The sequence below is a fragment of the Syngnathoides biaculeatus genome, chromosome 19 (genome assembly GCF_019802595.1).
Source record: "Syngnathoides biaculeatus isolate LvHL_M chromosome 19, ASM1980259v1, whole genome shotgun sequence".
Lineage (NCBI taxonomy): Eukaryota > Metazoa > Chordata > Actinopteri > Syngnathiformes > Syngnathidae > Syngnathoides > Syngnathoides biaculeatus.
Genome location: NC_084658.1, coordinates 16,823,391 through 16,837,474, shown reverse-complemented (window position 1 = coordinate 16,837,474; position 14,084 = coordinate 16,823,391). Strand labels below are relative to the sequence as shown.

The 14,084-nt window shown below is 46.8% G+C and overlaps 1 protein-coding gene across 3 annotated transcripts in view; it reads left to right on the top strand.

Annotated features, from left to right (window-relative positions):
- Positions 1–14,084, top strand: part of LOC133492653 (dipeptidyl aminopeptidase-like protein 6) — an 85,493-nt gene that overhangs the window by 66,167 nt on the left and 5,242 nt on the right. For 2 of the 3 annotated variants that reach the window (XM_061805147.1, XM_061805145.1), the window contains exons 8-17: positions 2,638–2,758; positions 8,574–8,728; positions 8,882–8,979; positions 9,732–9,855; positions 10,419–10,457; positions 10,545–10,652; positions 10,826–10,917; positions 11,190–11,237; positions 11,320–11,438; positions 12,641–12,727. In XM_061805147.1, coding sequence (XP_061661131.1) covers positions 2,638–2,758; positions 8,574–8,728; positions 8,882–8,979; positions 9,732–9,855; positions 10,419–10,457; positions 10,545–10,652; positions 10,826–10,917; positions 11,190–11,237; positions 11,320–11,438; positions 12,641–12,727 — 991 coding nt within the window. The remainder of the gene's footprint in view (positions 1–2,637; positions 2,759–8,573; positions 8,729–8,881; positions 8,980–9,731; positions 9,856–10,418; positions 10,458–10,544; positions 10,653–10,825; positions 10,918–11,189; positions 11,238–11,319; positions 11,439–12,640; positions 12,728–14,084) is intronic. The other variant, XM_061805146.1, reaches the window with a different exon arrangement.

The window sequence follows — 14,084 nt, the reverse complement described above, 5'->3', positions numbered from 1 at the left end:
CACGCCTCCTCACTGACGGAGGGACGGACGTGCCTTGTACTAAGTGTTGTGCGTCTTAGCCATCATCATTATTCATATTTACAGTATACAATACCGTTTTGCACAATTTTATTGCTGTAGCCCTGGCCTAAATACATCAAATAGGGTTGCTTTTTGGAAGTAATGAAGAATTGGGGAGAGTAGTATAGTGTTGTAGTATTTATTTGATGCCTTGTCTTAATGAAAACTACTTGGTGAGTTCACTCCGACATAGTTCCTTGTGACAGAGATCCCACAATATGGCTTCAGCGGAATACCCGGCTACCAAAATGCCCAAAGATGCTGGCGACGTCGTACTTTTGCTCGAATAAAGCCAAGAAGACTTCCTTGGTGCCGAGACGGCGTCAAAGCACTATTTTATTATTATGTTTATTACTAGCAATGGAAGGAAGGATGATGAGGATATGAGGTGAATCCAAAAATAGTCAATACTCGCGGGAACACTTTAAATCCTTGATGCAACATATTGTTGTGGAACATGAATTATATTTAGAATTGGATCATTATGCCGTATTGTTATGGAAATGCTTCATATTTTCTATCTTACGGTGCAGGATGACCTCCGCCAAGGCCAAACAACATTTAATGAAGCGGTTGGGCGGAGGGGGAGGGGGGGCAGTGATGAAAAGCCCCCCCCCCCTGTTTGCTTATCCGCATGCAGGCCAAGGCGCGTTATCATTAGCGGGGGGACCCAGGTGGCGCGCCGGTCACCGTATCACAGGCGAGGATCCACCTCGACATCGCTCCCGGCACGCATGAGCAAGGCGCCTTTAACCCGCTTGACACCGGAGATCGCCGCACGGATTTCAACTTTTATTTACGGGAGACGCGAGCAAGTGGAAAAGGGGGGTGGGGGATGGGGGGGGAGGGATTTACTCTCAATTTGAGATAAGGCGGCAAACACGAGGTGGGAGGAGATTTGGACGGTATTCCGCGCCTGCGAGCATTGTCGGGCCGAGACGGCGCCATAACTCAAGCCGGCAAACGGGACGAGATGCTCGGCCCGTTTGCCGCATTTCCTTCGTTTGCCCGCTGAGGCAGAACACAAAAGTTCAGAAGATTTTCAATTTGTGTTCCGAGCGCAGGTTTCAAGTGTTTGTTTTTAGATACGTTTGAGGTTAGGGTTAGGGTTAAGGTTGGGATTTTAAACGCGTGTTCCGGTGTAAAAGCAGCCGTTCAAAAGCAGGTTATTGTTTCAAATTTGGCCTTTCAAGACTGTGTTAAGGTTCGAAATTATGGTTTTACTATTTCAAATGAGGGTTTGAAACTGGCTCGGATTTGAAAGTTGGGATTCAAACCTGAGTTAGGGTTTGAAATTACAATTTCAAGACCGGTTTGGGGTTTAGTGTTAAGGTTGGGATTTTAAACAAGTGTTCCGGTGTAAAAGCAGCCGTTCAAAAGCAGGTTATTGTTTCAAATTTGGCCTTTCAAGACTGTGTTATGGTTCGAAATTATGGTTTTACTATTTCAAATGAGGGTTTGAAAATGGCTCGGATTTGAAAGTTGGGATTCAAACCTGAGTTAGGGTCTGAAATTACAATTTCAAGACCGGTTGGGGTTTAGTGTTAAGGTTAGGATTTTAAACGAGTGTTCCGGTGTGAAAGCAGCCGTTCAAAACCAGGTTATTGTTTCAAATTTGGCCTTTCAAGACTGTGTTAGGGTTCGAAATTATGGTTTTACTATTTCAAATGAGGGTTTGAAAATGGCTCGGATTTGAAAGTTGGGATTCAAACCTGAGTAGGGTCTGAAATTACAATTTCAAGACCGGTTTGGGGTTTAGTGTTAAGGTTAGGATTTTAAACGAGTGTTCCGGTGTGAAAGCAGCCGTTCAAAACCAGGTTATTGTTTCAAATTTGGCCTTTCAAGACTGTGTTAGGGTTCGAAATTATGGTTTTACTATTTCAAATGAGGGTTTGAAAATGGCTCGGATTTGAAAGTTGGGATTCAAACCTGAGTTAGGGTCTGAAATTACAATTTCAAGACCGGTTTGGGGTTTAGTGTTAAGGTTAGGATTTTAAACGAGTGTTCCGGTGTGAAAGCAGCCGTTCAAAACCAGGTTATTGTTTCAAATTTGGCCTTTCAAGACTGTGTTAGGGTTCGAAATTATGGTTTTACTATTTCAAATGAGGGTTTGAAACTGGCTCGGATTTGAAAGTAGGGCTTCAAACTCGGGTTAGGGTTTGAAATTACAATTTCAAGACCAGGTTTGTGTTTCAAGATCGAGTTTCAGACAAGGGAGAGGGTGCTAAGTCCAGCTTGGTGTTTGAAAATAGGTTTTTGAAAGTAGAGCTCCGAGTCTGGGTTCGGGTTTGAAAATGTTGTTCAGAGCCAGGATGAAGGTTTCAAGTCGGGGTTTCAGAGCAGTTTTTAACTTGGGGTTACAAATCAGGGTTTGAAACGGGCTCGAGAATTCAAATAAGGCTTTCCAGTTAAGGTTCCAGTCATGGATCAGATCAAGACTGAGTGGCTCAAATGAAGGTGGCAAATGTGGCAAAAAAGCAGCACCCCCGAAGCGGCTTCAAACCCTCAACCAGGCAGGGAGGCTGAACCTTGTCTTCCATCGCCTGAGGTGCTCATGCGTGTTCTGCTTTCTTTCAGATCTTCATTTTCGAGAACAACATCTACTACCGCTCCACGGTGGCGAGCCGCTCCATCCGCCTGGTGTCCTCGGGCAAGGAGGGCGTCGTCTTCAACGGCCTCGGCGATTGGCTGTACGAAGGTCAGCCCTCGATTGGCTACGACGAGAGACATTTTTCAAATGACGATATGAGAACCCACAGGACCAAATTCTGGTTGACTTTCCCGCGTCCTCCGCCCGGCTTAGTATTCAGCCGCGTACCCGTCTATTCCGTGAAGGTAAATTAAGATGGAATCTGTCAATTTACATCCCCCGTGGAAAAGGCCGACTGTTCTACATGACTTCATTTGCAATAATTAAGCGCCGATGCCGCAGGAAGCCCACGCCGCTGCGCCGGGGGCGGCGCGAGTACTCGCCGAAGTACAAGTGCACCAAAACGTACGCAATAACAATGGAACGGGGCTGCCGCGATAGGATCCCGCAAAATGAATTTGTACGGACGGCGTCGGTTGGGGGTGAACGGCGGTCAGAAGCTCGAGACAAACTAGCGCGCGAGTAGCAAAAGGCGACGGCGGCACTGCGGTGACGTAATTGAATGTACAGTAATTGAAGGCCACCGCGCAAAGGTTCCGTTCGGCGCCGGGATTCGTCTCCTGACACTTTTGCGTCGACGCCGCTTGTCATTCCTCCAACGAGCTGACATTTAAAAGCTAAGCGAGAATGCGCTTTCGTGGCGGCGTTCGGTCGAACCCTCGGCGTGCGCGGCAGTCGCTCGGCGGCTGCGCCGTGTTGCTGCGTTTAGCGCTCGTTTTTACCCCGAGAGACGGCAGAGAATGCGATGTCGGTGTTTGGCTTTGAGGCAAGTCATGTGCTGAATATTTGTTTATTCTGCTCAATTTCACCAGAATGTACCAGAAGGGTGTGAATTAAACCACACACGCAACAAAGAATTACTGTTTCATGGGCTGCACTTATTGTTAACATTGTGGAGTCCCCCAGGGTTCCGTCCTAGGTCCTTTCATGTTAAATGAACGCTGGTGCTAAGGTTTGGGTTTCAACGTTGAATTTCAAAATGGGGTTTCAGTATGGAAGTAAATATGTGGTACCAGGATTTGAATTATGTTTACCTCCATATTTCAGTACACGTACAGTTGCTGAAGTATATGTTTCAAACATGGTTTAAAGGCAGGACTTGTGTAGCGGAGGCAAAGGAAGTCATTTCGTCCTGGTGTCTTCGCATCATTGAGATCTTCAATGGAAAGGCTATTTAGACCGAAGAACGTCTGTCCGTGCATCCATCCATCCATCCATCCATTATCTACCGCTTTTCCGGGGGAAGTAGCTTCAGCAGGGATACCCAGACTTCCCTTTCCCCAGCCACTTCCTCCAGCTCCAGCGTTCCCGAGCCAGCCGAGAGACGTAGTCTCTCCAGCGTCGTCCTGGGTCGTCCTCGGGGTCTCTTTCCGGCGGGACGTGGCCGCAAGACCTCACCAGGGAGGAGTCCGGGAGGCATCCGGATCAGATGCCCCCCAAGCCACCTCATCTGGCTCCTCTCAATGCGGAGGAGCAGCGGCTCGACACTGAGCCCCTCCCTGATGACCGAGCTTCTCACCCTATCTCTAAGGGAGAGCCCGGACACCGTGCGGAGGAAACTCATTGTGTCTGGAATCTTGTTCTTTGGGTCAGGACTCGAAGAACGTCGTTCAGCATTATTACCTAATAAAGTCGCTTCACCGTTTGTGTATTCGCGCTCAGCCGAGGTTTATTTTCCTCACTGAAGACTCAGACGCCTCCGGGGGGAGGAGGGGGGGGTGTCCAAGGTCAAGTGAAGGCTTAGTTTGAGGACAAAGGAAGTTTTAAGATGAGAGAATTGAAATTGAAATGAGAATTGATGCCCAAAGCCCGGGTGTGGAAAAAAGTTGGAAAATAATCTCCCGGCGCTTGAATATCCTCAAGATTTCGCATCGCTTCCTTAATCCACCCGCGTGTGGAAGGTGGAAACTGCAAATAGGAAAGCATATCGTGAGAGTTGGAGAGGGGGGGTCTCCTAATCGGGGGCCGTTGGGGACAGAATTCATGATTACCTCTCACATAACACACAAATATGAAATCTTTCTCATGTAGACTACACGGAAAACGGAAACAGCCGCGTTACAAAAATGTTCTCACACTTACAATACTGAAGCACACACACACACACACACACACACACACACACTCTCATACACACCACTGAAACACTCTCACATATTACTCAAATGTTGTCGTCCACCCCAATAAATGTCTCACACACGCACTCCGGATTTTGTTTTTCCTACTCGCGCACATACTGGTAAATCGCTCTCATGCATACGACAGAATTTTGCAGGGTTCTCACACACAGACACACACGCACAACTAGATTGCTCTCACACTTAATAGTCAAACGGTCTTGCAAGTTTTTCGGTCGTGAAATTTGTTTCATTGGTGTGTATGAGAGCATTTCAGTAGTGTGTGAGAGGTAATTTTGAATTATGTCCCTGAAGGCCTCTCATCTTCTGCTGAGCCCTGATAAAAGAAGAAGAAGGAGGAAAGGGGGAGCACCACCCGCCGAGGCTTTGATTTGAGTCACTTTTGGCCGGCAGGTATTTGTGTTCCTGAGGGTGCAATAAGGACCATCGAGTAAAGATGTCAACTCCAGATTTTCTCCCTTTGAAGAGGGCCGGCGGCGCAAGGAAGGAAAGGGAAAAGGGGTCGGGGGGTCGGGGGGAGCGAATCTTTAATAAATTGACATGAGAAGACGGTCAAGAGCGCGCTGGCGCCGAGGCCGAGGCTGCCGCATCGCCGACCAATCCCGCAAAAGCGTCTCCAATGTGGAGATTTCCCGACGCTGTCAAACAAACAAAGCTAAGCGGGGGGCGGGCACCATTGATTTTTTTTTTGTTTTGTTTTTTTTTTGTTTTGTTTTGTTTTTTGAAACAAAGAAATGGCAAAGGTCATTCATAGGTGACGTTAAAAAAAAAAACGGAAAAAAAACCTATTAATCTTAAATTAATTAATAGAGGATTAATGAATAACAATCATCATCATTCCAATTTTTAGATTAAATTCATTTAATTTTAATGTATAATTCAAAATATAATGTAAAAAAGTTATTTTATTTATTTCATCTGCTTATTTACTCAAAACGAGGTATTATCATAACATGAATGTTAAAAGCACAGTATATATAACCTCTTTAATTTGAATACTTTTATTTTTTATTCACCCTTATTAAATGAACAAATTCATAACTAATTCAAAGGTATGCATCAAATCATTTTATTTTGTATATACACTATTTTTATATTTAATAAACATAATTTAAAAGGCAATTATATTCAATATAATTTATTACATATGCTCCATACATTTACAAATTATTATTTTGGAATCACTTCTGTCCGTCATGCTTTGATTCTATTATTTGCATTAAATCAATGAAACAGTTATTTGATCAAATAAATTAAAATATGTCCAATATGTATGCTTATTTCAGTTAATTACTTTGTCCACTAAATGCATTTTTGATTATATTTAATAAACGTTATAAAATATTTAAAATGTTTTTATAGTAATTTGATTTTATTGCTTACAACGTACCAATATTTTTTTGAATGATATACTTTCAAAAGGTAATAAATACATTTTAATTAACCTTACATCCACTGGTTTTTTTCCCCCTATGGCTCATCCCCAATGCTATGGGGGGGGGGGGGAATGGATAAATAAATGCAATCCATATCGCAGGCCTCTCGGGAGCGTGAATCCTCATCGCGCCGGATTAAGGAAGAAAAGAGCGAATCGTACTTTTCGCCAGCTGCTCTCGTTGGCGAGGCAGCCCAGAGCGTCTCCTGCGCTCGCGGAGGGTTTCAGTGTCGTTTATGAATAGGAAAAATGATTGCAAATTAAGCCAGATGTTGTAATTACGGGAGCTTGACTCGACTTCATTTCAATATCATCTCAAGCAGTTAAACTAATAAATACAGGCGCACACAAAAATCTTCCACGTGGCACTAGTGCCCTCTGCTGAACACCGCAAGCGAGCAGCGGGTATCTCGTTTGAATGCGCAATCGTACCGCGGCTAATTGCCCGAAACGAGTCGAGCGGCATTTGGGGGCGACGATTATTGGATGTTTTCCCGAACGCGTCGCCAGCCGGCGTTGGTTAGGCGGCCGCGGACGCTCACCTTGAAGCCGGGGAGGCCCGTTAACAGCCGTCAAGGTTGAACCTCTTCTCGCTGAAGTGCCCTCGAGCAAAAAAAAAAAAAAAAAAAAAAAACGCGGAGGAGGCGGAAGGCGCGATCGGGGTCACGAACGCCGGGCGACGTTCGAAGAGAAGCAATTAGCCCGAGATTGCCGCTTCGCTCTTTGGCGGGAGTCAAGTGGAAGCCGTGGCGAAGCTCGAGCTGATGATGCGAAATGAGCGCGGGGTGATTGCTCGCCGCGTCGCAAACTTCACACGCGACCACGGCGCCCAATCACGGAAAATGCGATCTCCAGTCGTGTATAAGTGGACACGAATACATACCGTCGATACCGCATTCAGCCCTCAACCGCTGAGCAGCATTGTATGTGGTAAACAATTAGTACATGTACACGCGTAATTGAGTCCCTCAGGGTTCCATCCTAGGTCCATTCATCGTGTCATTGCGCTCGCTTTCCCCGCTGTGGTCGTCGAACCCATTCACCGGGGGAAGAACAAAAGCAAGGCAGATTTCAAAAGGTGCGCTCGGCAAGAACACGGCGCCGCTCATACCTCGAGCCAAGCCCGGCGGTGACAGCTTTTCACGCTGTTAGCTGAAAGCGCGGCCTGAGACAAAACGCGAGGAATTATGAACACTTCAAAATAGCGGTTAGTGTCAGCACAAAAACCGTCAGGGGTTCTGCTTGAAAGCAAAATAAACGTCAAGATTATATAGGTCGCATAAATACTGGAAAATGTTGTGAAATGGTTTTCTTGTCCAGGTGCCCATCACAAAAACCTGCCATGCTAACAGGCTCTGTGTCTTTCGTCCAATGTCAGCTGCGAACAATCTGAAGTCTTGGTTTGAAGCGGCTTGTGTTCAAATAAAGCCCCAGCCAAATCTAACCAAGTAGTAAACTTCATCAAAACAAAGTTCCAAAACAAATGGATTCTATATTCATTGTCGCCCAGGGCGGAGAAGGACCTGGCAGTCGAGAGCAAATAAAAAACAAATGACATGTAACCGGGTTTAACTCAAACACGACGGCGCTAGTAGCGTATTTGCATGTAGGACAAACAAACTTGTGTCCCGGGGGGGGGGGGGGTTGGCGGTTGATGAAGTCTTTCCATCAGGGTGCAAAACTTGATGAAAATGCTTGTGTGACACTCATGATGATTGGAATAACTTTTTTTTTTTCCCTTGGGGGAGGGGGGGGGTCGAATTATCAGGAAAGGCTATGCTATCACCTGGTGCAATCTAGCTAGCGTTAGCATCAATCATTGGCAGCACAAGCAAAACTACTTTGTCTCAATATCAGCCTGAAATGGGAGAGTAAAAAAAATTTTGGCCCTGACAGTTGACGCACATTCGTAGCTCTGTTGTTAGCATTGTTAGCATTCGCTAAATATTTGTTCAGCAAATAACGGAAGGCAGGTTCAAAAAGTAAACATTTCTTTTTCTACAAGTGTCCATCTGTTTATGTTGAAAAGCAAATGTGACCCTTGAACACAAATGTTTGCCAACAAGTTAGCGGTTCACTCGTGCGATTCAACATCCGGAACACATTTAAGCCTCGGCGGAGGTCTCGGTGTGACGGCAACTTTAATGTGCACAAATGATTGATTTGGGCGACAAATAACCATTTAAGACTTGTCGGCTCCCGGACGACATGAGCGTTAGCGTGTTGGCATGCAGCCGCGTCATCAAGCGGCCTTCGAATGTTCACGGATGTCCCCCCCGTATTATTTCAGAGGAGATTTTCGGCTCCCACGTGGCCCACTGGTGGTCCCCGGATGGCGCCAGGTTGGCGTACGCAACCATCAACGACACTTTGGTCCCCAAGATGGAGCTGCCCATGTTCACCGGCATGCCCTACCCGACTGGGAAGGAGTACCACTATCCCAAGGTTCTCCCATTTTACCCCTCGCAAGTGACGCTAACTCGCTGACGTACGCTCAAGAATCGCTTTTCAAGCGCATTCCGACTGAATCCCCGAGAATGGTTTGTCCACGAACCGCCACGTAATATTTAGCTCGAACGCAGTTTCGCTTTTGTCCAGGCCGGCGAGGAAAACCCGCTGATCACTTTGTACGTGGTCAACCTGAACGGGCCGCTTCACACCATCGAGATGAGGAGACCGGATGACCCCAGGCTGAGGTGAGGTCGAAAAACTGCAAGTTTCGTGCGGGGGTTAGGATACGGCAACGCCGCTGGGACAAACATCTCGAGTGCAAGTGCAGCTCGATAAACTGGAACAGCGTGAAAAACGGCTTTTTTTTTTTTTTCTTTTTTTTTCTTCAGTAGTTCAATTCAAAAAGTGACGCTCATGGACTGTATTTATATGAATTCTGCACATGAAAACTGACATTTTTCTTCTTGCAGATCCACCATCCCAAGAATTTAGATTCTAACATTACAATCGATACAAATGATTTGTAATACAGAAATGAGCTAAGAATTGGCCTTCTGAAATTTGAACTGAAAATTCTGTCCGTATAATACAGACGCCACAAAATGGCAGCAAAGCACTGCTTTTTTACCAAACGAAGCTCCTCAAATCACATCAACATACAATAAAGTAATGCCACAAGATTGCGCCAAAGCACTACTTTGGATGTTGTCGGATTGAAAGAAAATCTGCGACTATGTGAATTTGCTCATGCAGAACCACAAAATATGTACATTTCCATTTTTAAATTCTTTGGATCATCTTGTAATTTATTGAATCACAGCAACATGTCCGCAGAAAATGACTTGAAATGACTCCAAGTCCCGTCGAGGACGTTGATTACCGGTAGCGTTTGAGTGGCGCCACATTTTTGGGCCGTAATAACTCGCCAGTCGTGTATTTTGCCTCGTGGATTCCATCCCAAGTACTCGAGGGTGTTGGTTCTGTGCGTGTGTTTCAGTGAGTTCTACGTGACCATGGTGAAATGGGCCACCACCACCAGACTGGCCGTCAACTGGCTGAACCGAGCCCAGAACATCTCCGTGCTGACGCTGTGTGAGGCCACAACGGGGGTCTGCACCAAGGTCAGTCAGGCCCACTCCTCCCCCACTGTGTGGCGCTACATGCAGTACATACGTTCCAGGCCCAACAAGATCCGCAATATGCAGATCCTGGAGAGAGCAAATCTATCGTTTTTCCCCTCTCACATACTTTGAACACATCATGAAAGGGAACCTTCTAAATCGGGCCCCCTAGAACCCGGTCCCACCCGCTCGCCGTCGAGAAATGGCCGACGACAAAGAAGACGCTCTTGCTCGCGCACTTCTCCGAGTGACGTGTGTTATTTGTCACTCCCAGCTGTAGTTTACTCTAAAACTGACACAATTCAACCGTCAAACCAAACCACGTAGTTTTGTGGAACAAAAGCCCGCTAGCTTCATGCTGACTTATGAAAGGAAACGCCAGAGACGAGCTAACAGAAGGTAGCGGGTTGCAAAACTGAATGCGCTCGGCTCTAAATTCTGACCTGAGAAAGTATTGAAAAAACAGAAAAACAACACTGATTGCATTTATAAGTAGTACTATCTTCCAAATGTGGTGTTTTTCCTGCGTTGTGTCGTCCCAACATGTCCGCGGCTAACATCAGAAACACGAGGACGAAAGTGACGGATGGCTCTACAGGCAGGTGAGCAGCGTCGGTTGCGGAGCGAGCGACTCCGCCGGCGGAAGTGCGCAAAAATAATGCCGCTGATCATACGAGCGCGTCTTTCAGAAGGAGGAGCCGCTGTTTTCCAAAGACGGTCTGAAGCTGTTTTTCACGAGGGCCATCCCGCAAGGCGGCCGGGGGAAGTTCTTCCACATTTCCATGTCCGTCACGCAGGTATGACTCACTTGCTCCTCGCGCTTTACAGAGGCGAAGGATTTTGCTCGCTCGTAAAATCTTGCTCGTTGTCCATTTTTACGGGTCCTGATGTGTCCAGATCCTCCAATATTAGGTCGATTTTATGGTTTCCTTTATTTTTAGGATTATTTTTGTTTTTAATCTCTGTGCAGCCAAACACCAGCACAGACACTCTTCAGTCCATCACGTCCGGAGACTGGGACGTCACCGAGATCCTGGCCTACAACGAGGAAAGCCAAATCATGTGAGTCGGAGACGTTTATCTTAGCACGCCATCCCCTGAATTGAACAGGAAGTCCGCCATTTTTTCTTGGATCTGACGTTTTGGGCAAAGTCCGGGACTTTTTCCACCACCCTGTCAAAAGAAACGAAAAGATTAGCCGGCATCAACCCGCGTAAGATGGACCCACGGAAAGAGTCTGAAGGAGGCGTGGCCCCAATCGATCGGGAACACTTTGAAGTCCGCTCGGTGGCCTCCGATTTGACGGAATCTCGTCCTTGTTTCCCCAATCGCAGATACTTCGTGAGTACAGAAGACGGCCCGAAGCGACGGCATCTATACAGGTTCCGTCTGCGTCTGAAGAAACGGCGACGTTGCCTTTTCGCGCAGTTGTTCAAAGTCTTGTGTGGCTTTTGTGTCTGTCAGCGCCGACACGTTCGGCTCGTTCAACCGCCGCTGCCTGACGTGCGGCCTGCCCGCCGGCTGCGGCTACGTCGCCGGCTCCTTCTGCCGCAACATGAGCTACTTCCTGCTCCGATGCCAAGGTGACGCCGTGCCCGCCTCGGCGCAAACATTTCGAATCGCGCGATCCGGACTTTTTACAACCAATTCCGATTTACCGTAATTCCCGTCTTACGCAGCGCACCTGGTCCTAAGCCTTACCCGGTACATTTGTAAAGGAAATACCATTTGGTACATACATACGCCGCAGCTGTGTAAAAGCCGCAAGTGCCCGCGTTGAAACATGAGATATTTACAAAGAAAGACGGGACACGGAGATTTTAACGCTAGCGCCACTGTGCTAATGCAAACGCTAGCGCCGCACTAACAGGGTTGGGTTTTTTTTTGTTTTTTTTTTTTAAAAAAAAACATACCGGTAAAAATCACTGAGTCATGGCACAGTAGCACGCTAGCGGAGCTCTATCAGGGCCAGAGTGGTAAAAGTCACTTCCTCGGCACATGCATTCCAGCGGTCTCTCGCTTTTACCTTTTCCGCTCGAGTGCCCCCTTGTGGCCGTTCGAAAAAAATGCACAAATTAGCCGCATCACCACATAAAGCGTGTGGAAAAAAGTCGCGGCTTGTAGGCCGGAAATTTGTATTTTAAAAATGAAATGTATCCTCTCTTGTCTAATAGTCACATTTCTAATGATGGTGTGCTTGAGGATTACATGAAAATGGTCTTCATTATTTCTTCATGCATCATCGGGAGAAATCTGGCTAATATTTTGTTTACCTTGTTTAGCTCGGTAAATATTGCAATCCTCGCTCTCTCTCGTGATGGAAATATGATATCCAACCATATGTAAACACAGTATATCAGACTTGTGTGCAGATCCGTCAGATTTGCGCGGCGTTGCCCATTAAATCATCTTTTTTTGCAGCCGGCGCCGAGCATGGGCATTTTCTCTCCGCCCGCCGGGAGGAACAAAGGTCCGGGGGGGCAGGCTCGCTCCCGGCGGGGTTCGGGGTTGGGATATGATTTGATAAAGTCATGACATCATCACGGTGGCGGCGGGCCGAGCGAGCGGCGATAACGAGATGAAGTGCGACTTGTGCTCCCAATTTGCTAAAAGCGTCACTCCGCTGATTTGTTTTTGCCGATTTCATCCTTAAAAGGTCCCAGATGCTCTTTCCACGCTTTTTGGAACCGAATTATGGAAAATCTTTGACAACTTGAATTATTGGTGGGACTTGTCGGTAAACATGATATAGATATGTGTACATTTTTTTTTTTTTTTTTTTTAGGGCCGGACGTGCCGTTCGTGTCGATTTACAAGACGCAGACGGACGAAAGACGCGTGGATGTCGACGGCGAGATGGGCGACGGCGAGAGTGAGTACGAGCGGAACCGTCCGGAGGCGACAGCGGCAGAGTCGGAGCCGCGCTGTCTTTGTCCGCCGAGTAAAATATTCGGTACGGGAACTCATTTATGGCTTCTGCAGCGCGAGGGAAAATCTGCGGCGCGGCGGCACAAAAACAACATTAACGTCGACCTTGCGCGAGCGCGTGTTGGTCCGCTCCGAGGTAATCTGATTACTCCTCACCGAGGACGCGCCGCCGCGGAATTAAGAGCGGCCGCAGGCGACGTCGGCACCTCCGGATCAGATTATTACGTTCACGTCACGTTTACGCCGCTTTTGTTTTCACGTCAACCTCCGCCGCTCATGCGAGAATCTATTCAGGCACGAGTGTCTGTACTCGATTGGGTTGGACTCTGAGGGTGGGAAACAATTTGACGAATTTCCATCGGAGGCTCAGATGAGGAATTAGAAAAGTCAAATGTTGGCCCGCCACCAACAGGGAAAAAGTGGCACCAAAATCCAAGATGGTGGCAAAACACTGCGATTGTCCGGGTGAAGATCCTCAATTCACTTGGACGTAGCACTTTGCGACCAGGATACCGAAAGATCATGGCAATCCGGCGATGAATCTCCTCAACTCAGTCCAATGTAATTTACAGTAATGCGTCGGTGCTCGACCACAGTCCGTTCCAGAAAACGGTTCAAGAAGTGAATTGTTTGAAAACCAAATCGATGTTTCCCATTGCAATGAATGGAAAAAGAAATAATGCGTTCCAAGCCTACAAAATGTAGCTTTTTAAACCATTTTTTTTAGCTTTTCTTGATAATAAACTGCATAGTAGAAATGCATGTATAGTTTAAATACTTTGTATGATAAAGTAATTTATTTTTGTACACTTTAGTAGTAGAGTATGCTCGACTGGGTGCGCATTGCCGTATCTGTGGCGATTTGGCCCCCAGCCTTGTAAACTTTTTTTTTTTATGGACAAAAGTGCAGAATAATTTAAAAAAAAAAAAAAACAGTCACTACCGGGACACGTCTGTGTACAGAGGCTGCGTTATACAGAATGACAAAAGTGTGCTGGTTGCACCGCGGGTGTTATGTCATTTCCGGGGGGGGGGGGGGGGGCGTTCGAATTGACAATAACAAAACGCGTCGTGGGTGGGTCAGCCGGTCTGGCCCCGCGCACAATATGTTATTTCCGGGTTTTGTTGGGGCCTTTCGAGTACCGATTTTCGTTCGAAAACAGATGCAAAAATATCTCGAAATTTTCGTTCTAAAACCGATTTGTTCGAATACGGGGACACTCGAAAACCGAGCAAAGCGTGATTTTTATTTGGAGATGAAAAGAAAATGTCAGATGACGGCGGATAATGTCGGCTCCCAA